At 36.5% G+C, this 25171-nt stretch overlaps 1 protein-coding gene across 3 annotated transcripts in view; it reads left to right on the top strand.

Moving 5' to 3' along the window:
- The first annotated feature begins 7130 nt into the window (after window positions 1-7130).
- The window catches only part of SUZ12 (SUZ12 polycomb repressive complex 2 subunit), a 37877-nt gene continuing 19836 nt past the window's right edge, over window positions 7131-25171 (top strand). Inside the window, exons 1-5 of one of the 3 annotated variants that reach the window (XM_082442260.1) lie at window positions 7132-7620; window positions 9950-9996; window positions 10081-10145; window positions 14473-14541; window positions 23131-23180. In XM_082442260.1, coding sequence (XP_082298386.1) covers window positions 7347-7620; window positions 9950-9996; window positions 10081-10145; window positions 14473-14541; window positions 23131-23180 — 505 coding nt within the window. In that variant the 5' untranslated portion in view covers window positions 7132-7346. Of the gene's footprint in view, window positions 7621-9949; window positions 9997-10080; window positions 10146-14472; window positions 14542-23130; window positions 23181-25171 lie in introns of those variants that run through there. The other 2 variants (XM_082442261.1, XM_082442262.1) reach the window with 2 other exon arrangements.

Raw genomic sequence — 25171 nt, 5'->3', positions numbered from 1 at the left:
ACTTTCCTTTTTCATTTCCCATTCTAAATATTGTGCAGTTCACCTTCTTACCGGGCACTCTTCTACATCATTTGACATGTTTTGAGCTGAATTTGTAACCCTTTTTTGCTCCATTGGAGAAAAGATAACACTATTTGCCTTTTGTTTATTGATCATTCAGGAACCAAAAGTAGAACCCAAGTTTTATGATTTTTACAGAAAAGGAACATTAGGATGAATTTAACTTTGGTATAGCACACTAGAAGGTGATTTCTGTGATTTCTGTGATTTTCTTAGAATTAAAGAACGGGGATAACTTTAACAATAACCTATATCAGTGTTTCTTGATTTTTTTTCCTCAATATCTAATTTGATTTTTAAAAAATTCCTATTCCCCTACCCCTGTAACCCATGTCTATCTTTCTAGGGAGATGTGCCTTAAGAACACTGATATATGGAAAACTGTCTATCTCTTCATGTACCCACTGATAAAGAACTTTATTTTCACTGATTATAGGGTAAAAACTGCAGATAGCTTTGTTTTTGCTTTCCAAAAATAAAATTATAATGTGGAACATGATTTTCCACATTACACATGATCTACCTTCAACTTCCAGGGATTCTGTTATAGACAAAAATCACTGGTCTAAATCAATCCTTAATTTTATATTTGAGAAAAGAAAGACCAGAGAACTTAAATAACTTTCTCAAACTCACACTGTGAAATAATGACCAAGTCAAGTCTCCATTGATAGTATAATGTTCTTTCTCCTAAGTTTGTTGCAAAGTGGAACTTGAGGAAAACAACAGATTTAAAAATAGAAATAGAGCCAGAAGCATTTCTCTCCTATTAAGAAAACTCTCTTCGAAGAGTACTCTCTGAAGAAAGCCCAACCAAATTAAAGTTCGCCTCTGTGTGTTAATTTTGATCCTGATACACTAAAAGTACAGAAACAATTTACCTTGATATGAAGTTGAAGTGCTACTCCCCCAATTGCTCTCTCTCATCACTTACAATGCCTCTGTGATAGAAAATGGTTACAGAATTCTGAAATCTATTGTCAAATGCTTTTATGATCTCAAGGAATTTTTTCCAGGCACGTAGAGTACTAACTATCCCAGTGGCAACATGTAAGGTCTGTGTTGTTCTATCAAAAAACAGCTGCTAAAGCACTCTGTGGTCTCTTCAGGACACCTCTCTTATTCAGCTCAACCATGAGGGTGGCAACTTTCTCAAATTAGTCACGTGAATAAGTTATTGTAGGAAGCCATGTGTATGAAGAAAAAAAGTAGTTCAACCAGGAATAATAGCAATGTTTCCCCAGGGTCTAGCTCCACTGAATAGTGTGCAAGCAGAAATAAAATTCTGAGTAGAGTAAGGTGGATGAGGACTTTTTTTTATGAAGTACATAAAAAACATCCTAAAGAATACTGAATGTATAAGCTAAGAGGCAGCTTTTCCACAAATATTTAGCCCTATAGATTCTCTCTCAGCATACACTTAAACCTCCTGTGTGCTCTTGGCAAATTAAACTGTGGAACTCAGTTTCCTCAGGTGTATAAAAAGAGGCTTAAGCTAGATACTATCTAAGTTTCCTCTAGCTATAAAATTTGTTTTCATATAATAAATTAATTTATAAACAGTAATTGCTAAATGTATCCTTCAAACAAAAACCATATCATGGAAAGAAGAACAATATTTGTAAAATGACAACTAGCTAAAAATAAAGACCTGTATCTCTTAATTTGTTCTGATTAAAAGTAGTAATCAGCAATTGTAAAATGAAGGTGAACTTATAAACTTTAAATGGAAATCCAGACTATACCATTATTATGGAAGTGGTATAATACCTACTTTGTTGATATTATTTATGAAGAATGGTGACATAGTAATGCTCTTTTTTCCTCAGAAAATGAAGGAAACATTTAGTTTGGAAACAATCAGTTCACACAAAGATAAGGGGTAACAACAGCAAGACTGAATTTTTTTTTTCTGGGCAGGGCATGCGTGAGATATACACAGATTTTTTTCATCTATATTTCATTACTATTAAAGTAATCTTCATTACTCTTAGCATACTCTTGTTTTTAATGGTGTCAAATTTTGAGGTGAGTATAGCCCAGAATACATTATTAGTGTCATTTTAGCTCATTGTTTCTCATTATCAGGCTTGGGAACGTAGCTGAGTGTAATGCGGTGGTTTTCAAAAAATATTTTTTCAGCAAGTAGATCCATTATCTTCAAACAAATTATACAACACATAGAAGCAGAACAGCTCTGATTGAAGATGAACGAAAGGGGAAGCAGAGTCCACACTGTTTCCCTTGAGGTAGCTTTTTGAAACTCTGGGGCTTCCAAAATGCTTCCTAGATACCTTTGTTATACTGGAAAACACATGGGGTTTTGAGTCCCCTGTAACTGGGTTCAAATCTCAGCTCACCTACTTAAAAGCTGTGAGATGGGGAGAGAGTTACTGAATCTCTCTGAGATTCAGTTACTCGTGTGTGAGAGGCTAACAATAGTAAATAACATAACTGTTTATGATTGTTGTATGGATAGAATGCTCTATAAATATCAATTCACTCCTGCTTTTGTTTAAAATTAAAGATAAAACCACCTGTCCTATAGTTTTAAAAATGGGCATAGTAGCTATCTCCAGATGTAGGCCTCCCAAAATTCAGGTTTAGATATTTCCAATTTGTCTCAGGTGGTTTTTCCTCCCTCAAGTTATTAGTGTCAAGTTTCTTTTTGTCCCAGGGGTTCTAACTATGCCTTACTAGCACCCTTATTATATCTAGTTAAACCTAGATAAACACACACACACAAATCAGGGGTTTATTATGAAAACCTCATACTACACAGTGAACGTTCCATGGTTCTCATGTTTTTCTTTTCTAGACAAAGGAAACAAAAATGTGCAAGCTTTTGATTTTAAATTTCAAATAGAACTGTTAAAATTGTTCTTTCACACTAACTTTTATTAGTAGGTTATTAGTATTTTTACTTTGGAGGCCGTTCCTTTTTAAAAATCAAATTTGATTATATCTCTCCAAGAATTTATCAGCAAATATAACTTCAGTTCTCTCAAAGCAAGACTTAAACATATATTTTTTTCTGATATAGTTTTGTTGGCTTAGACTCAGTGCTTAATCTTAAGGTGATGGGAGTGGATGGAAGATAGAAAGACACTATACAAGTAAAAAGGAAGACTGATACCTAGGTTATTTTTCAGCAAATGCACTCAATACTGATGATCATTCATTCCAGTACATCAGAGGCAATATTTACTAATCTTTCTTGACCTAGAAATGACACGTGCAATATTTTATATCTCTAAAGCTCTCCAGTTTCATGGCATGATGGTCAAGAGTGGGCTCTGGAAGCAGATTGTTTGGGTTAGAATACCAGCTCCATTACTTATCTTGTGCAAGTTACTTAACAAGGCTTGCCTTTGTTTCTTCATCTATAAAATGGGAAAAATAATAGTTACCAACATCAGAGGGTTGGTGGGAGGTCTGAATGAGTTGGAATTGTTAAAAGCTTAAAATACTGCCTGGCACATAGTAAGTACTTAATTATTATTATCAGTATTTATATTTATGCACTGGTGTCCATTCCTATTTATCAAAACTCATTGGATGAGCCCCTATTCTATGCCAGGCACAGTGACAGACACCTCGGTTGCTAAAACAAATCACCCATCATCCCTGCCCCCAAGAGCTTACAGCCAAGTAGAAAGAAAAAGACTTGATGCTGTGACACCAAGTTGTAAATCTGTATCAAATTCAGGGAGTCCCCGAATTTAGAGGAGAAAATAAATTACATCTTTATGTACATTAACCTCTAACTGAAATTTAGCATTTCCTTCAGCTACTAATATAGGTGACAAATCACAGTAGTGTTAGCAACGCCTGCGGCTTTGTTTCCAAGAGAAGTTACAGATATTTTCATATCACATTACACTTCTTGCAGGTATCTCAAAATATTATTTGCCCTCATCACTGCTTTGAAATTATGATAGTCATAAGACTGACCTGCTGCTAGATCTTATTTAGGAAATTTAAAAAGAAGCACCTATATTAACACATCACAACTTTTTTGGTTTCCCTTATAATCCAATACATTTTATATTTGTGCATTTACAAAAGAAGCTTTCATAGGCTTCATCAGACTGCCAAAGGGGTCCATGGCACAAGAAAGGTTAAAAATCCCAGCACAGAAGTCTGTGTAAGGCCAAGTGGGGACACTGATGAAAAAGGGCACAATAGGAAGGAGTATAAAATGATTTTTTTTTGGTAAGAGAAGCTAAGTGGTCCTCAGTTTTTAAAACATACTTAAAAACAGTCAACTTGAGGTACTAAGGATAACTTCATTCTGATTGCAAAAGTGCATAGAAATTGAATTTTAAAAACCTGGGTCCAGGGACGTCCCTGGTGGTCCAGGGAAGCGGTTAAGACTCCATGCTCCCAATGCAGGGGGCACGGATTCGATCCCCAGTCAGGGAACTAAGATACCCTATGCTGCATGGTGCAGCCAAAACCAAAAAAAACCAAAAACCTGGGTCCAACTCACGGCTCTGCCACTAAATGAGCAAATCACTTAACCTCTCTGAGACTATTTTCTCTTCTGTAAAATGAAAATAGTGCCAATTTCATAGGATCATTATGACAAAGTGAGGTAATATACATAAAAGCATACTCACAACTATAAAGGTCAAAACGATTGCTCTTCTTCTTTCCTTGCACGTGTATCTAGTCCTGTGCTAGGAAATATAAAAGAAATGAACAATGGCCTTTGCTTTTTAGGAGTTTACCAATTCCAAATATGCATGAAGGCAGAAACAAACAAAACCCTGGAAAGCAATTCAAATTCAGTGTGAGTTAGGGGACTAAACATACACCTGTCTTTGACAGTGAATTGGCATCGAAAGTCTCAAAAACTGTTGCCCCACCAAACTTAAAAATAACAACACAAAATAAATAAGCTGGCCACAGAAGTGACCAATACTGAGGTGATATACAGACATTTTACCTATAGGACAGAGTCTGATTAAGAATACTGTAATGTAACCAAGAAAACCCCTCAATTAATTCTAATTTGTCCGAGGGTATAAGGATTTTTTTTTTTTAGTGTTCTACATACGTTCTCCACAAAGGAGAATACAAAAAGGGAGAATTTGTTACTATGCCCCTCCCATAGAATGGATGGCTTTGATTCTCACGACCAGTACTGGTAAGCGACTGTACGTTAAAACCATGTCCATGCTGAAGCCTAGAACGCTACCATGGCATTCCTAAAGGAAATACCCTTTAAGAACCTCCCAACTCCTTTGGCTCCATTTTTCTGTTCATCAAAGATTTATGATAACCTGTGACTCGGTCTTTTTCTTTGACTGTACCTGTATCTCCACCCTCCCCCCACCCCAAAGAAGAACCCTGTATCAATGATGAAGACTGGTAATTCTGCCAGTTACATTTACTGTTAATTAATAAATTAGCATTCTGGTTTATAATTTGATATCTTGTGATTTGCTTAAGTGCGCTTTAGTTCTCCAGACCCTGACTGAACTGATGAAACTTCATTTTCTAACCCTGTAAAGCTAAAGATGAGCACTTTAGCAAGATCTAAAACCCCACAAGCCTCTACGGGTGGCACTAATCAGAGAAGGCTTATTTGAGAAGTCTAAAGAACAAAACAAAACCTCTTTTTTTTTTCTTGGTAGGGGGAGATTTTTTTTAAAATACTGAGTACAGACAGTATAACAAACAAGAGAGCATTCTGAACTTTTTGTCCGACTAAAAATATAGACTGTACTTAAAATTCAGCAACAGGTATACCTAATTTCAGATGTGTTCCTGAAATGCCAAATTTTTTACTAATGCATCATTTGTAGAGCTCACTTTCTTAAGTAGCAAATGCATTGTAAAATCAGCACTTTGGTTATTTAAATAACCATTCCAAAGGTGCTTGCTTTGTAAACAGCGTTTTGAAGTGAACTATAAAGGGCTCAAAGCAGGCATTTAAAAAATATTATTGAAAGTATGAAACGGCTCTGTGTTTACAGATTGGAATTTTTGAAGATAATGTTTCATTTTAATGTAACACAAGATTACAGGATTTGATTTGGAAGAATATCCCTAGAGATCATCTTGTCCGACCTGAAATTCAAGTCTTGAAGAGTATTAGCTCAACTCCAAACCCGTCCGGGCCTATGTATCTCTTTTTAAGCGAGACCGGCTAAACACCGGATCCCCTCTCCAGTTTCTGAGCGCAAAATGAGCAGGTTCTCAAGATGGGTGTAGGTACTTCTAAGAAATCATCCAGTTTGTCCCTCTGGCCACTCCTGTGGTGTCCGGGAATCAAATATCTAAGGTTTGCTTCCAACACGTTGAGAAGCCACAGCCGCTCTCAGTAACGATCCTGATGCCTCACCGCACCTACAGAAAATCCTTTTCCTCATTTGATAGGACATTCCTGCTCCCTAGAAATCGCTCCCTTTGGTGGAGCCCAGCGGCGTCCGAGAGCAGCAGCCGCAACCCCTTGGCTGCCCCCAGTCCTCTCCAGGGCTCGCTGGGTGGGATTCGGCCAAGGGTGGCTTGAGGCACGTGGTGGCGAGGGGACCGGGGAAGAGATCCTCGCCCTGCGAGCCCCTCAGACCAGAAGCGACCCGACCAACCCCCAAGCAGGCCCCTTCCTGTGAAGTTAGAGACTCGGTGATCCGGCATGGATCTCAGTTCATTTAACAAGCCCCTCGACCCCCCAGCACCCGCCCCCCCGTTCCTCAGAGGCCCGCCTCTCCTCAGGGGTCCTGTATCCCCCGGGGGCGGCGACTGACGACGCTCAGAAGGCGAGAAACGGCTCCCTAAGCCGCTCGCTGGGTCCCTCTCTCCCCACAATGCACCGGGGCCAGCAGGAAGGCCGCTCCGACCCCTAATTTTCCCGCGAATTCAGTTCAAAGAGGCGGCCGGGCCCGCGATCGGCAGCGCGCACGGGCCAACCAAGCCGCGCCTCCGCGAGAAGCGCCTCCGCGTGACTGACGGGGGAATCCGCGGGCCAACAGGCTGGGCGGCCGGGCGGCGCGCGCTCCCGCCGGCCAATCAGAGCGCCGGGCGGGGGAAGTGGGCGGAGCGAGGCCAGGCTAGGGTGAGCGGTCTCCCGAGCGGAGCGGGGCTCTCAGGAGGAGACACTTTTTTTTCCTCCCTCCTTCCCTCCTCTCCTCCTCCCTTCCCTTCCCCTCTCCTCCCCTCTCTCCTCCTTCCCCCCTCGGTCCGCCGGAGCCTGCTGGGGCGAGCGATTGGTATTGCCGGCGCTTACTCTCCGGGGCCGCCCGGCGGGTAGCTGGCGGGGGGAGGAGGCAGGAACCGCGATGGCGCCTCAGAAGCACGGCGGTGGGGGAGGGGGCGGCTCGGGGCCCAGCGCGGGGTCCGGGGGAGGCGGCTTCGGGGGTTCGGCGGCGGTGGCGGCGGCGACGGCGTCGGGCGGCAAATCCAGCGGCGGGGGCTGTGGAGGCGGCGGCAGTTACTCGGCCTCCTCCTCCTCCTCCGTGGCGGCAGCGGCGGGGGCCGCGGTGTTACCGGTGAAGAAGCCGAAAATGGAGCACGTCCAGGCTGACCACGAGCTTTTCCTCCAGGCCTTTGAGAGTGAGTGTGTTGAAGGCTTTGAGGGCAGGAATCCCCCCTCTTGCAGCGTTAGGGGGCCGGGACACTCGTGCTGGGACCCCCTTCCTCACCGGGAGTCGGTTTGATTCGGGAGTGGAGGGCGAAATTGAGGGGGCCGTTCCGCCTTCCGGGGTTACGGCTCGAGGGGGCCCGAAGTCTAGGGCCTTGGGGGGAGGTGGACTAGGGGGTCCAGGTGAGGTTCGTGCCTCCCCGAAGATGTACACGCGAGCTGAGGCATGGGGCCCCGCGTTGAGAGCAGGCTGCTTTTTAAGGTGGGGAGGTCACAGTTGGACTGTGCAGTTGGATCTACCGTCAGATCCCAGGACTAGTTCTTGCTTTCTTTCATGCCTTCCGTACTCTAGAAGTACAAGGCTGTCGGTTGTAGGTTTAGAGGAGCAAAATTAAGCCTGTGAAGAGAGGAGTGCAGTAAAATCGACCAAATTGTCAGTAGTCTGAAATGCCTTCGCACTAACTTGGTGCATTAACATGGCACCTTTTGATGCTCTACACCTTTCACATCTTTCCACCCGTTTCATGGGTACGTAAACTGAGACAGGCAGTGTTTAAGCATTTTATTTCTCTCTAGACGATCTCGGAATTCTGCCCGTTTGTAGTTGTCTTAATTTCGGGACATTTTCTGATGTCAGTTTCTGTTTTTAAGATCTGTTTCGAGGGCAGAGCTACGACTTAATTTGGGAAGGGGGGCAAGGTGTCTGGAAAGAAACAATAGAATATATAAGAAATATCATGACTATGAGTAATCTGAACTTCAGTTCTTTAATGAATATTACATCCTGATTGTTTTCCTCTTTGCTTTTGTATGGATGTTGTAATTTGGATGACCTTTAATAGCTAGATATCTTACAGAGAGACTTGAATAAACTCAGCTCTACCACTCAAGGTCTTTATTTACAATTTTTTTGTGGCATATGTTAAGGGCATGGTATCAGCTGTTCTTGGAAAGATGTATTACGTTGTTTAATACCCTTCTTTCATTGTCTCTCATTAGTGCTTCATGAAATTCTAATTGGAATTTAATACAAGGAATTTCGGTTTTTATTGAAATTAGTATTGAACCTGCTTGAGAAAGATTCACATTATTCTAGCCTTTGCTCAATATACTTTCAGAAATCTGGAGAGGCTTTCAGTTGGAAATATGGTGGAGAACTAAAGCACAGTGATGACAGACATGTTTGCAGCCTTTCTAAAACATCTCATCTCCTTTTAGTTTATTTGAAGCTAAAACTAAACTAACTGAAGATTAAGTGGAAATTTAAAAAATTCTTTCCAAATGTTGTGAGAAGACAAATCCTGCAAGAAAGTTTTAGCTGTTTTGCTTTTTTGATGAGTCTACTTTTAGAGAGATGAACTGTCATTAAGAGTTAGATATGGTCACAAAACAACTTGATTCTTCTCTAATATTGATCTTAGTTTCTGAGAAGTTTATATGCTTTGATGTATTTACTAATATAGTTAGCCATATTAGGTCATTTTTATACTGCTTTATTTAAAGAAACGTAATACTAACAGGTCATTAATGTAACTGGTATTATGGTACTTGTATATAAAATATTTTCTATCTGTAACCTAAGTCCTTTATAACAGATTTTAACTAAACAGCATTAAAAACACTTTGGGAATCTATTACTTTAAAAATATGTGTTGAGGTAGTATTTACATACTGAGGTAATATTTACACTGAGCAAAATAGAAACTTGAACTATAACTAGCAATATTCATCGAAAATTTTAGCTAATTTATGTCTGGGATTTCACTTTGATTATATCTGTATTAGGACATCTATCTAGGTAACGGTTTTATTCCATTTCGGCTGACGACTGTACAGACTTTTGAAAAGACCAGTTAAAAAGTGAACATTTTATTTTGTTATTTGGCTTCAATAAAGAGTTCTTTTACTGAATCCAACTACCTCATTTTAGCTACTTTTTAGAAGATGGGTTATAAATAGTTTAAATTAACTAAGCTAAATGAATATAACTACTTCTTTTCAGTTCTGCATACAGACTAGTTTAAAAATAGCTACCTTAGAAATGCAAGGTTTAAGAAGTAGATTGTAGAGAAACTTAAGTTTAAAGTAAATGTAGATGCATTTTGTGAATGTATGCTATAGATTGAATGTCTTTTGATCTAATTGTGCATACTTATTTTCTTGATATAAATATTCACTACATAGTTTCCATAATAGGTTATTGGTTTATATTGGTTATAACATGGGCTGGGTTGGTATTTTCTTAACAACTTAAGTAATGAGTAAATTTAGATAACTTTGGATTTTGTTTCTGTTACCTAGAACCAACGCAGATCTATAGGTTTCTTCGAACGCGAAATCTTATAGCGGTAAGTAATCAACAAAATTTACTGATACTATTTTTTTGCTAGAATTTCACCTATTTAATTTTAATATTTTAACTTTTTTTATAGCCAATATTTTTGCATAGAACTCTTACTTACATGTCTCATCGAAACTCCAGAACAAACATCAAAAGGTACATTTTATGACTCTTATTTCAAGTTGTTCAAACCATGTTAAAATTTTGTTTGAAAGTATGATTTCTAATGAAAGATTAAATATGAAAACTGAGGTGAAAGAGTGAATTGGTTGCAAAGTGATTTTTAATAGTATCATTTTTGTAAATCCCAGTTGATTGCCAGTTTTTTCCTAACAGAAATGATTTGTTAGTGGAGTCAATGAAGTGATTTTACTGACTGATGTTTTTTACTCTGTGCTGATAGTTATTTTCAAGTTTGGTAGAAGTTGAGGATTTAAATATTTACTAAAGGGCTCATGGGAACTATCTTTGATACATAAATTTAACAGTTAGTGTCTGAATATTTCTTATATTTTCTAACAATAAAGAATTCACTTCTATGATGATAGGTTCAGAAAGTCTCATTTTATATCTTTGGTGGTTGTCTTATTAAAAGGGAAATACTTTTGAAGACAGTAGGAGGAATGTCTTTAAAAACTTCTTAATCACCTAGTCTTAAAGTGGAATCTGAAGGTGTCGGAGAGCTTGTTTTTGCTTTGTAACGTTTAACCATATATAATTATAGAATGGTAGTTTCTTGTTCTGCACCCATGATTATTTACTGAGCATATCAAGTGAACAACTTTAAATTTAAAGGAGAGAACCTCTACTAAGCATTTGGTATTGTTATAGTCTTGACTTAGTAAAACCATTAAGCTTTTCAATAAACTTTGAAACTAAACTCCTTTGGAGACTCCTGCTGGTTACTAAATAAGCACCGTGTTTTTTACAGCGAGACATAGTTTAGCTTTGTAGATATTTCTAGATGTATTTTGAAGGATTGAAACGTTAAAACTATTTGTCATCTGGTAATCTTTCTGAATCTAGAGAGAGAGAGAGAGAGTGAGTGCATTGCATTTAACGGGTGAAACCTGCCAGGTGCCTAAATAACTAGGAAGAAGGTGATGGATTAGGCAGCAGAATTATGTCAGCTCTTTACCTGTCTACTCTATGCCAGGATTCAGGAAACTTTTTCTCTAAAGGACCAGATAGTAAATATTTTAGGCTTTGTGGTCTAGAAAACGGAATTGAGGATATTAGGTAGTATGTAGGTACTTATACAGAAAGAGAAAACGAATATCAACAAATTTTTTTATTGAAATGAAATTCAAAACATAATAATTGAGTGCAGTGTTTTCTTTTTTTTTTTTCCTTTTCTTTTTGGGGGAGTGGGGTTGCTGCGCGGCTTTCGGGATCTTAGTTCCTTGACCAGGGATTGAACCTCGGCCCTGGCAGTGAGAGCGCCAAGTCCTAACCACTGGAGCCAGGGAGTACAGTGTTTTATAATACGTGCCTACGAGTGAGAAATGTGGGATTCTTTTATTTTTTCTGGGTGGGGTGGGAGGGATAACATTTAGCTTAATTGGGATTTAGAGTTAGTATTCTCTGTTATCAAATCACTTGCAAATGTTTTATCTGTAAAAACCATTCTTAGCTCATGGGCTGTGCAGCTGGATTTGGCCAATGGTCCATAATTTGCAGACCCTTGATTTACTCTGTAAAACTAGGAGAATTTGATTAAGTAGTAAACTTTTTCTTTTAGTATTTTTAATATGGAAGATCAGTTACCCTCTAGAGGGCTTCCCTGGCGGTCCAGTGGTTAAGACTCTGTGCTTCCACTGCAGGGGGCGCAGGTTCGATCCCTGGTCAGGGAACTAAGATCCTACATGCTGAGGTGCGGCCAAAAAAAAATTTTTTTTAAGTACTGCAGTTGTCATCTACAATGCTGCCCGATTTTAATTTTAAAGTGATAAAAGTTTTTACAGAATAAATTTGAGTTTAATCCATAAGTGGATTAAAATATATACATCATGTTTGTTTATTAGACTATTTGACTGCCTCATTGTGGGATACATTTCTGTTGTCTGCTAATGAGTGGAGGCAATTTTAAAAGCATGGCAGTAGAAATGAACTTTCTTAATTTAGTACCCCTTAGGTAAAAAATTGTCCTTTGGGACAGTTTCGAAGCAGTTTGCCAGCCAAGAAACATATACATTCCATTTAGTTTACTTCCATGTAAAAATGCGTTAGGAATCACTTAATTCTTTTGTTGTATGCCTGGCGTATATAAGACAATAAGACTGATTTTTAACAAATTATACTACAACTTAATATCTTCAGATGAGCGCTGTCCTTTTCAAAGTAGTTGGTGAATTTGGAAGGTGATGAATTCAGCCCAGTGATTGTGGTCTTTGTTCCAAATGTTTTTGGAACTGCTTTTACAGAATTGCTTTTAGTCCAATCCCTTTGCTCAGAATGTTTTTGGAACTCCTTTTGTACTGTTACACAACAACATAATATTCATTGTTGGAGTACACTTATCACTCCTTTTGAAGTTGTACAAGCAGGTGTAACATTAAATCTGATATATTTGTTAAACTTGCCTTTTACTTTAGTTGCACTTCATAGAGGTATTCAGCTTCTGTAGGCTGACACTCACTACACTGGCAAAGTGGAAATACTGGTGAGGACAACGGCATCTTTTATTGAATCCATTTTAGTAGGTTTTATGTAAGCTGTTTCTGAATCCTCCCCAAAAAATTTCTTGAATTTTAAGAATATTCTCCTTTATGATGACCTTTTGATAACTATTTCCCTTGTTAAATCTGAGCTACAGTAGCAGTACCTTTCTAAAGAACCAGAAATACTTGGTGTTGGGAGGTGGGGCTGCTTTTGTATAGTTGCCTATACAGTTTGTTTTGTTTTTCCTAAGGAATGCTGGGTTACCTGTATTATCTATTCAAATGGTTGTTAATACTCAAGTTTTCCTATGTACAACTCCATAAAGTTGGAAGAGGTGAACCTTGTGACCTACAGTCTTAACTTTTCTTCCTACAGACAGGGTTTCTTCTTAATCATTACACAAAGATAAACATATTATTCTAAAAAGTTTTCAGTAACTTTACAACCCTCCTCAGTAGTACATTTCAGTATTTATACCGAAAAGTTCTTTGTAACTAGCCTAAAAGAATCCTACATTTTTCTTCTTTCTTCTCTCTTATCTATGGAGATTGAAAATGTATTGCCTGCCATCCTTCATAAAGAACTCCTTACTATGCTTTATTGGGTGAAACTTTAATATTGAGGTTTTCAGTAACTCTAAAGGTAAAGAGAGAAGCTTTTTTATAAAAAAGATCTTTTGTTAATGGAGGCTATTTATTCACCTGAAATATAGATCATATCAATTCTGCTCTTCCTATCAGTGTTTTACTACAATGTATTTAAATTAACATTTCTCTACTGATAATTTTTATTATAGTAGTTGAGTACAATAGCTGTTTTTGAGGAATTGAGCATATTAGTAATTTCTAATATCTGAATTCAAGTTTTACAAGAATACATGAATCTTTCCAAGTTCTAAATTTGAAGAAAATATATGAGTATAAGTAGAAATGTTTGTTTCCAGTTAACATATATGGGTCTAGTTTTTCAGCCTCTAGAAAATGTATATAGTAGAGCACCTTAAGAACTAAGATGAGGCTTGTTTTAGAATCCATTCATTCTTAAATTGCTTGCTAGGGGTGTGGTTATTCTTAATATAAGCTTCTATTTTATTGGAAATTACTTTTTTCTCTTAAAGTTGTTAAGTTAAAAGCTGATATTTTTGTTACGATTTGATGGGTATGTCCTTTAAACTTCAAATTTTTTTCATGATGGTGACAACCATCTCTTTAAAATGACATACTTAACTTTAGCCATTGCTGCTAATCTTTGAGGGTGTTTTACTAACTTCATATTTGTTTTATGGAATATCCATATTTGTCAGGTTACTTAATGGAAATATGAGTGTTTCAAAATATACATAATTTGCATTTGTTTGGCTCAGTCCAACAGATGCTTGAACACCTACCAAGTATAAGGCAATATGCCAAGGACTATGTGGCTTTCCTTGAAGAAAACAAATCTCTGCCCTTCAGGAGCTAATAATCTAGTAGAAATAAAATATTTATGCAAGTTTCACATTGAGGAGACTAAATGTCAAAATAAATGTAAACCAAGTGCCATAGGTAGGGAGAAATCACTCTGGTTTGGGAATAATTACAAAAGGTAATTACAAAAGGTTTTGTGGAAAAGTTAGCATTTGAGATGGGACTTGAAGGCTTGTTTGCTGTATTACAACATACACTGTCTCGATAGTATTCATTGTTACGGCTAACCATCCCATAATTTATCTTATTATAAATAAAATCAGATCTCCAACTTGCCTATTATAGTGACAATAAAGTGTAATCTGTTTGTTTTTCCCAGTTGAGAAGTGATTATTTTGTTTATCTGTTTCTTCCAGGAAAACATTTAAAGTTGATGATATGTTATCAAAAGTAGAGAAAATGAAAGGAGAGCAAGAATCTCATAGGTAAGATAACCTATAAGTTTACATTAAGTGACATACTTGAGGAAAGAGGAAAAAGTACAGTGATCATTTTCCTAGTGATCACCTCAATATTGTAAGGAGTTAGAATGAACCTTAGATGTCAGTTGGTCCAAACTCATACACAAATCAGGGATTACTTCTTCTGTAGCATCCCTGGCAGAGAATCAGTTCTTAAGCCTCATCTTGAATATCTCTAATGCTGGGAACTCACTGTTTTCTAAGACAGTTCTGTTCATTATTGTTTTTCTCTACTACCAATTTCTTGCATTCTGAATCAAAGTTTCTGTAACTTCTGTAGTTAGTATTAATCCTACTACCTCATCTAAAGAATGATGGAGACTCATTTTTATGGTATACTCAATGTATACGCTAGGTGCTGTGCCAGGTGCTTCACAACATCACATCTCTTCTAAGTAATCATCTACAATTCTGAGAGAGGCTGTCTCTTTTTTTTTTCCCATCTTGTCCTTGCTCTTATTTACATCTTTCAGGCAAAATATTCTTAACTTTAGTTTATATTTGAAATATGTTTATCACATGATAGTTTCAGAAACCTGGCCCTTTGGATGGAATCTTCTTATTGTCTGTTTTCACATATGTTACCCAGAACTAATCCCTAAATGTTCTGACTAGCCTAATATCTGCGTAGGCTACACAGTATGTTTCTATTTATTCTTTCACACATAAACTAAAGAAAGTTGAATATTATTCTAAAGAGAAACAGGGACTTGGGTGGTATTTGTTTATTCATTGACTACTTTTAGGAAGAATGTAGAACTAAAAATACTAGATTTGAAAAAAAATGGAATTAGGAAAATTGCCACATGGATTTTTCTTTTTCTCTTGAAGTTTTAAATCATATCTTACCAATTTAGATAGGATGTACACTGACTTAATGATGCTTCATTTATACTTTCTCATTTTTGTGACTAGTATAAGATGTCATTTTTTCAATTGCTTTTATTTTAAGTTCGCCTTTTCAATTAGGTTATTTTGTTACTGGAATTTTTTTTATTGCATTTTAAAATTTTTGTATCAGTATCTCGCAGTCTTGTAGGACTGAAGTGTAATTTATATTTCCATATCTAGGCAATCTTGATTTGTAAATAAACTTTGATAATCCATTCTAGAAGCTGAGATCCCAAATCTTTACCTAATCTATTATTGCCCAAGGAATACCTTACAATACAGGTTTATAAAGACTGAGAATATTCCCAGCGCATGCACTCTCTATTCTTTGCTTGAATTTCTATTCCAGATATTTGGCTGTTCACCTACCCTGAACAGAGCTTTTGGGATCCTCAGGGCCTTTTTAACTTAAAGTATAAAGCTGTAGTCAGAGCCTGATCTGACATCCTCACTTCTTTTCTCCTAAACACCTTAATAGTTTGCCCTCCAGGTCTTTCAGGGCTCATGTGAGAAGGAAGAATGAACCAAGAAGAAGAAAACTTGACCCTTTTCTTCATCTTCCCCATCAAGGTTCCACCTTCATCACTGCAAAACCTTACTACTATCTCATTGTGACACTGGCTTTGATAAATATTACAGAACTTCCTTTATAGTGTGTGTTGTGAGGAAGTTAGATTATACTGGTCAGTTCTCTCTGAATAATCACTCACCCAATAATTATATTTCTTTCGACCCAATGGGTTCAATAGCTAGGCCAGTACTATAACAGGGGTATTGTTAACCAACTCACAGAAACATCAGAGGGTTGCATAGAATTCCTGCTTGTCATTTTGAAAAACAACTTTTTCATTCTTTAGGATCTAGCTGGGACCAGTGAGTTGGTCATTTCAACACCCAAGATCTCTTTTTTTTTTTTTTTGAGACAGACCTAACTCTGTTGGAGCTGACCATGCTTATTTAATACCCAGTGAGGCACTTTAGACCCAGGAGGTACTGAGTTACTGTACTAGGTGCTTCAACCGCCCCCCTGGCCCACATCTTTTGAACGTCTCATTGTTGCTCCCCGAGTCACTAAAATTAATTGAGAAATTGCTTCATTTTAAGTTTACCCCCAAGGCCCTATATTCTTAAATTTCTTCAGTGTATTTCTCATCTCAAATTAGGCATAATTGGTTTAGTAGACCAATAGGTCTACTAAACTTATCACATAGGATTGTAAGAAGTTCTCTAGACACCAGTATATAATGCCAGCATTGTAAAACCTTACTTGTAAAATCTATGGGCAAATTCTCTGAGAGAACAAAATAAACCTTTGTTGTTCCATGTCATTAATTAGTAGACGTTAAAATCTTAAATCATATACAAAAAGGTATTTCCATCTATATTTTTATTCTTTACCATCTCAAACATAGAGATCTTGTTCAGTTTAATTGGATCCTGGGTCTGTTCAGTAGCTACTGACTGGATGTCTTCCACTGGAACTCATATTCTTTTAGTACTTCCACAGTTTTAAGGTCTCCACTCTCAGACCCAATGTATTTCATTCTCAAAGTTCAGGAGAATATCAAGATACCCCAAATTACTGTAGTACTACGGCCCAAAGCTTAGAACAGTCAAATGCCTGACCTGTTTATGACAGTTGTAGTGACTTACAAACAAAACCAAATTCCTGGCATTGTCTGTGCAAAATAAAGTTGGTGTTCCAGGATCTTTTTTGTGTTTTATACTCTAGATCTATATTTGTCTTACTTGTCGCAGATAATGGCAGAAATTTATTAGGGGAAGGAGCTGATAGAAAAAAGAAACATGGGACATTTCATGGTTTTCACTTCTTCAAGGTATCCATTTGTGACAATAGACCAGAATTGCATTTGTAACCTTAAAACTCAACCATAACACCCACCAACTATGAAGATTGTTTCTTTTCTTGAACAGTGGCTTCTGAAAACTCCACAGCAATTAGCAAATTTTAGAAATTCATAGTGGTCACACTATTTGACCAGGTTTTTCACATTCTCTAGTGACCAGACCTCTAGTCTCCAGGTTTTTCCTAGTCTTTCTCCTTGCTCTTTTGGTGTGGTTATGTATATTTAAAATATCTTTATTTTCTTTTTAGAATTTCTGATATCGTGCCTTATATTCTATCTTCTCCGTCTCTTGTTTCTGGCATGCCAATATATTGTGGGTTTTGAATTTATTTTGAGTTTTGACCAAGCACCATGGTTTATTGGTATAAATCTCTGATCTTTCTGTAGTTTTCTGTTCTAGCAGGATCCCAGGGGGTCTCTTGGGCTATTAATCCTACCAATTTTGGAATTCTCTAGTCATAACTCTTGTCTTCTAAGTGCATCTCCACTGACTGAAAGGTATCATGAAAAGATTTCCAAATTGGAATTGCTTCCAAAAGTATTTCCTGTGGTCAAATTAGAAGCATTTCCACTTAATCATTTTCTGTTCCTGGTCCACTGTTAGTAGCTGGAGAAATCCCCTCCAAAGGTAGCTGAACTAGAATATCTACTAGATATATTTTCAAACCTATGTTTTTAGTAGGTTGATAAGGTAAAGTACCTTTCATCACTTTTTGTTGTTGTTACTACAACCTAAACTTTTGAATTAGTAATCTTCCTTTTATCGTGTTTTTGTACTGTAACAAAGTCTTGGATTTTTTTCTGGGATTCCCATTTCCTTAGTGTACCATGTCCCAGACACTATACTAAGTCCTAGGGGATATAATGATGAGCAAAACAGATGAAGACCTTGCCTGTATGGAACTTATCGGCATTTAGGAGAAAAAGACATAATTGTATAATAAATATAATTATAAAATAAGTGCTGGGAAAGAAAAGTACACATAGGGAAACTATGGGTGTATAAAGCAGGAGAATCAGCTCTTGTTTGAGAGTTGGATTTGGGAATAGTGATGTTCAATGAGGGCTTCCCTGAAGAAGTGAGCTGAGATTTGAAACATGAATAAAGGAGTAAAATGGGGATAGAGGGTGAGCAGATAGGTGATTCTCGATAAAGCGAATATTATATATAACCTCATTTGAGGCCAGAGTAGCTGACTAGAGAGAGTAGGGAGAGTGACATTTGATGAGGCTAGAGCAGATGGCCATGACCAGATAATGCAGAGCCTCGTAGGCTATTTAAGGATGTTGGTCTTTATCCTAAGAAAGCCATAAATTATTTTAAATAGATATATTGCATTAATGGTGTTTCCCTAGCCACCTCTTTTGTAGATTTAGCTGCATTTTTAAAACTTCAAGCTGCTTTTTAAGTTGATTGTATGTCTTTTCCACCATAATAAGATCTGATGTCTTCCTCCCCTTTCTCTTTTTTTTTCTTAACAGTTCTGTCTTGATTGGAAGTTTTGAAGTTGTTTTCAAATCAGCATCTTTTCAAACTTAAGTTTTGTTCGTTTTTCAGAATCTGCGCCATAGATTTCTTTGTACATACCTACTCCTGAAGATGCCTTATCATTCACCACTGAACGTATAGGATTCTTAAAATCTAAGTATTTAAGAACAAATTTTTTTTCCCCAAAACAATCATATCTTTATTGACTTTCTTTTTTCCTGAATTCAGTGGCTGTTTTTTTTACTCTTAAAGAAAATAAACATCTTTTAGAAACAGCTCGATACATACAGTCTTCAGTGTGAAGCAATGTACTAATAAGAACACTAGTCATCTTAATATTCACAGTTTTCATATATATTATGTATATGTATACATATATACACTGTATAATGAGGCCAGATATAACACGGCCAGATAGGAACAAATTTTTAAAATGTTCCTTCTTGTATAATCTTTGGCTTTACAATAATCCCTTTATGTTGTATCTACAATACTTCTGGGAGGTGATTCATTTATATGTAATGGACTCCCACCCCTCATTCAACTTTATCTTCTCACTACAAAGTGTTCTCATCCTTAGGTCTGAACCTGGAAAGAGACATTGGATTCCAGAATAATGGGCTTGATGCAGTCACCAATTCCTCAGCTTTCTAATACGTCGTCGTAGCATGAAATGTAACACACTGTTATTAGATGCCAAATAGCTTATCATCACACTTGGGCTATTTTGAGGTGATACAGCCATGACCCTAGAAATGAAGCCTTACACCTGCCACTATCAGATTAATGTGTACAAATTCAAGGCACTAATCTTGGTTTCTTTCCTGCATAAAAATGTTGATCCTTCTGTGGGATCTGGCTGTTCTTAAAATTTGAGTTTCCTACATGAATCTCATCTCAAAATGTTAGTCCCTTATGAATTTAAATTTACTTAACCTTATTCTGCAGACTTCTTTAGAATTGTCAGGTACTTGTGTTTAGAATCTTATCTCCAAATTTCACATTCCCCCTCTAGTTTCCTATTGCCATGTTGCTTGCTTCCTAAGATACAGATAGGGAACACATCACAAAGATGAACCAAATCCTTATCTGATATCTTACCTTGATCATCTAAGCTAGATCCTTTGCTGCCTAAAACTAAACAGGCCTGACCATGTTTCTTTCTTCCCTTCTTCTCATTCCCTTCTTCTGATCCAGTTTAACCAGTTAAGATGTAGACACAGTAGCCACAAGAGAGGGAAGAGGGTAAATCAGAAAGGGAAAGAAAACTGCCCTTTTTCCTTGGATTCAGCCATCAACTAGGCCTCATTGTTACACTTTATTCTAGATACATATCAAGAGTGTTTACTTTTGGGAAGGGAAGGAGGAGGGGAAATTGTGCATAGCAAATCGCATTCCCATGTTTGTTTTTTAAGTTGGTTAATTGAAATTTGGAATTCCTTTTCTCAAAGAAACTTTATAATGGTGGCTGAATGTGCTTGCCATCTTATTTAACTTACAATGTAGCATTTAAAACTGTGTCTCAGACCATCCTGTGGTGACCTTTTTGTTTGTTTTTAATTTGCAGTCCTTTGTAGATGGATACTTTTGTAAATGTACTGATCACATACTTGGATGTTGTGGCAATGTTAAATTTTTATGAAAGTGGTTAAAGTCTTATTCTCAACTTCTTGCCTTGTTGTGGAATGGTAACAGTTTCCCGAATGACCTCAGTTTGCAGACCATGTTTTGAATAACACTAATTTAAAATATTTTCTGGGGTAGATCAATGCAAGGTATTTCTGTCATTTCACAGTTGGAACTTAGAATCGCATTCCCTATAAAAACAATATAAATGATATTATAAGTACTACAGTATAATGGGTCCTGATACCTGACCTTAAAAATCTTATTACTCTAGGGAGGACATCATTATCCTTTTGAAAATCATTTGTTGAGTGCCTTTCTGTAAGACACTGCTAGGTGCTAAGGACACTGATATGTCAAAAGAGAATGTGTGTGAAAAAATTGTGACAAAGTGGTAAATACAAGTGCTTGTAAAGGAAATGAAGCTCTGGGATGTTTGGGGATGGGTCTTTGTAGAAGAGGGAGAGGGTATTTTGATGGATTGTTTAGTATTTTATCCAAGCCTCACAATCTTGAGAGAGGTTATCTCCTCATTTTATAGATATCAGGTCACAGCTAATAAACTGGAGCCAGAATTCAAACTTGGATTTTGTTATCCTATTCTACTTTCCTATATATGGCTTTAGTAGAGGTAAAAAGGAATGGGAACCGTATTACAGACAGCAGTTAGACGAAAGATTTTGCAGTTGGGGACCCATTAGAAAATTGGAGAAAGGAATGATTCATACAAAACCATTTTAAGAAAATTTACCTGGTCTTAGTATGTAGGTTTAACTGAAGCAACTAAGAATAGGATAGACTGGTTGTGACTAATGGATTATCTTCTAACATGGAAACTGTAGAATATTTCTCTCTTTCAGTTTTGTTTTGGAGTTTCACCAATTCTGCATTGTAAGGTTACATTTATGGAACAGTTTTGATAGGAAAATGCTAATTATCTTTTAGTAAAATGGCACGTAGATTTCATAGATGGTAGATATACTTTTTAAAAATCAACTTTGGGTATAATTAACATTCAATAAAATACACTCACCCTAAGTATATAGTTTGAGTTTTGACAAATGTATGCATTCGCACAAGCATAACCACAATTAAGATATAGAACATTTTCATTACCTTGAAAAAGTCCTTTGAACTCCTTTACAGTTGATCCCCTTAATGTACTTTTTTTTTTGAGGTATAAATTATATGCAGTCCAGTTCACTCTTTGGTATATAGTTCTGATGCATTCAGTCAGGTAACAACCACTACAATTAAGATAAACCCTACAGATTCCCTCATGCCCCATTTATAGTCAACCCTCCCCCTCCCCACTCCGGCTGTGTTTTTGAAATGTATCTGATACGTGTCAGAAAGTAATATACATGAATTACCTGTTTTAAAGAATCCCATTTTATTTTCTTGATACTTAAGTTATAATTGCTATTCTTAGTTTTTCCTTTCTATGTTTATGCTTTCTAACTCTGCTTGGACCCTTATACTTCTACTCCGCCATAGTCATTTTGTTCTCTACTGATATCCTAGCATACTTTTCTTAGTACTGTTCTAGAAATGCCCTTCAGGACCCCCACCCTGTAGTTTTTTTAGCATACACTTTCATAGATTACCTCACTAAGAAAATAGAGGCATCCTTACATCTTCTGTTGAAATATCTCACTTACCTCCTGTTTCTCTAAGAAGAAGAGTCCTGGGCAAAGTTACAAAGCTAACCTCTTTATAATATGTCCTCATTTCCAGTCATTACTTGTTCCTTAACGCTCTCTTGCCTCAAAGTCTTTACATAACTCTTCCCCTCTGATTATAAGAATGTATAGATTGTCACCATCATTTAAAAAAAAACAAAAACATACCCTTTATTGATCCTTATTGCCCTTTTACTGCTATTTACTTTGATTCTTTAGTAAATTTCTTGAGTAAAAGTACTGCTTCCCTTTTCCCAACATCTGTTCTGCAAAGTTATGAATGGCTCCTGATCACGAGATAGATTGCTCTTTTTCCAGTTTAAAGGTACTACAAAAGCCTGTTGATGTTTTTGTTTATTCTATCCCAACTTAATAGTTTTTCCCTTGGTAGTAAATATTTTTCAAAACAAAAGGATCATTATAGTTTATGCTTCCTTTTCATTGCTTCTAAAACTAAAAGTGAAAATGACAAGTTGAAACAGTAAATTACAAATCTATAGCAGATTTGTAATTGTATATTTCATCCCTAATTGAAGTAGAAAGTGATGGTTCTGCATCATTTGTTAGGAGGTTGAAATTCCATAGCTTGAAAATACTCAAACATTTTTGCCTGGATTCAGCTACCGTTTGACGGGTGGGAAGGGAAACCTGTTCCCATTTTATAGGTAGAACACTAAAGCACAGTAAATTATCTTGCCTCTTATTTGGTGGTCTGTTATTTTCTGCCTTGCTTCTTTGGTGTTTTTGTGTGTGTGTGTGTGTGTGTGTGTGTGTGTATGTATGTATGTGTGTGTTTTTAATGTGTATAGACACACTGTTTTGGATGTCATACTTAACAGGGAGAGCATGGAGTCATGGGCTTGAACAGAGTTAAGAATTAGACAGCCAAATATTTATAAATTAGCTGAAGTAGCTTTGATTTCAGTGTTATATTTTAAAGTTGAGGTTATTTTTATTATAGAATATTAAAGTGATAAAATTTTTTTGTTCTGTTTAGCTTGTCAGCTCATCTGCAGCTTACATTTACTGGTTTCTTCCACAAAAATGGTATGTACTTAAACATATTGGCATTCTAACAACAAAACACCTTTGTGACTGAAAAAAAAATTTGCATGTAAATTCATAAAATTATATTTAATGGAAAAGATGTTGATGTTGATAATTTAATTTCTCTTTAGTGGATTTCTCCAACAGTTTCAATTATCGCTTTATTTGGTCAGTGGTGGGATGTGGAGGAGGTAACTTGCAACTCATTAAACTTTAAAAGTAGTAGTTCTTAAATTTTAGTGTGTGTAGAAACGTTTTGACAGTTTGTTTGAAGTACGTATACCTGGATACTACAGGGACTCAGATCTAGCAGGGTTTTGGTGGAGCTTAGGAGTCTGCATTTTAATAAAGCACCAAGGTAATTCAGAAGTAGGTCATCTGAGGAACAAGTTTTAAGAAACTCTGGCTTTAAAAAAAGAATGTGTCAACATATATGTGTGTAACTGAGTCACTCTGCTGTACAGCAGAGGTTGGCACAACGTTGTAAATCAACTACACTTCAATAAAAATAAATAAATAAGAAACTCTGCCTTAAAAGTTTTTAAAAATTGTAGGTAGACTTTATACATAAGGTTGTGTTCATCGCCTGGTTTTCTTATTGCTGTCTTGCTGTCCATTTAAGTTTTAAGTAGATTTTTAAATTGTTAAAATAATCAGTGCTGTGTGGGATCATTCTTGAAGGTAAACATTAGCTTCATCTGGCTCATATCTAAATAGATGAAATTCTGGCTCTTACCGCTCAACCGTACCTTTTAGGGCTCTAAGTATTGCAGTTTAAAAAACGCTGTGTAACATTATCTTACCCAACTCAGAGCCATCATTCCAAAGATCCTAAGTAGAAAATAATGGGAAGGACTTGTAATGAAATTAAATTTCTTAGATTTTGTCATTTTTTATTTCCAACGTTTTTCGAACTTTAAGTTATAAAGACTAATGATGAGAATTGTAATTAATTGCCTTCGAACCTGGAATAGGTGAAGAGTCTCCTGAGTAGAGCCCTTTCTGCATAAACATTTTGAGTATTTTTTTAATACAATAATAAAACAACTGAAACAACCACTGCTACCAATGGGATATATCAATGTGTTAGATATTATATAAAGAAAATTATATAGTCTTAAATGTTACTTCATTAAAAGAGGTGAAAGCATACTGGGTAAAGTTTCAGTTGGTTTCAGAATGGATAAAATGCCTCTAGGCTTGTCCCTCTTAAATTTGTATGTGTATCCTTTAATAATCATGTAATGGAATAAAACCTTTATAAGAAACAGGTCAAGTTGGTCATCCTTGGTATTGTTTAGTAAGAAACAAAGTTTAATAATAAGCAGAATGGCTATATTAGAACAGTTTGATAACTAGTCAGGTTTTTAATGTAAGAAATTTGAAGTCTGGTCATATCTGTATTAGCAGCTAATGTAACTTTACTTCTAGTTTTGCCTTACATCTGGTCTATTTTTTTAAATAGAAGTAACCTCAGTAGCATTTTCATGGTTTTTTTCCTCCTAAATCATTTATAATCATCTTGTAGAGTTCATATTTCTAATCATTCATCATACTTGGTCTTCTGTGATACTTAAAAAGTACATGAACTCTAATACTTTAGAAGCTTATAATTTGAATTTTATAGGTGTTAGCCCTTTGTTCTCAGGGACTTCTATAAAACATAAATTATTCATCACTGAAATCATTGATGGATATTAATCGAATAATATTTACTAATTAATATTATTTGATTAATAGTAATTGAGTTTACTTGAATTAATTAGTTGAAATTAACTGGAACATGGTACGATAAACTTTTTTCCCATCTACATGACAAAAAAGTTCAAAAATTGCACAAATTCACTTGAACTTTTTTTTTCTTGATATTACTGAAGTAAATGAGAAAGTAAACTCTGTTGATACTTCTATTTCCAGAAAATAATTTCCCATTTTAACTTTGAAATTAGTGGAAGTTGGAAAGAAGCAGATATATTGCCTCCCTTGTCTAT

Source organism: Balaenoptera physalus, assembly GCF_965194825.1.
Source record: "Balaenoptera physalus genome assembly, chromosome: 20".
Taxonomy (NCBI): domain Eukaryota; kingdom Metazoa; phylum Chordata; class Mammalia; order Artiodactyla; family Balaenopteridae; genus Balaenoptera; species Balaenoptera physalus.
This window is presented reverse-complemented; position numbering and strand designations above follow the sequence as displayed.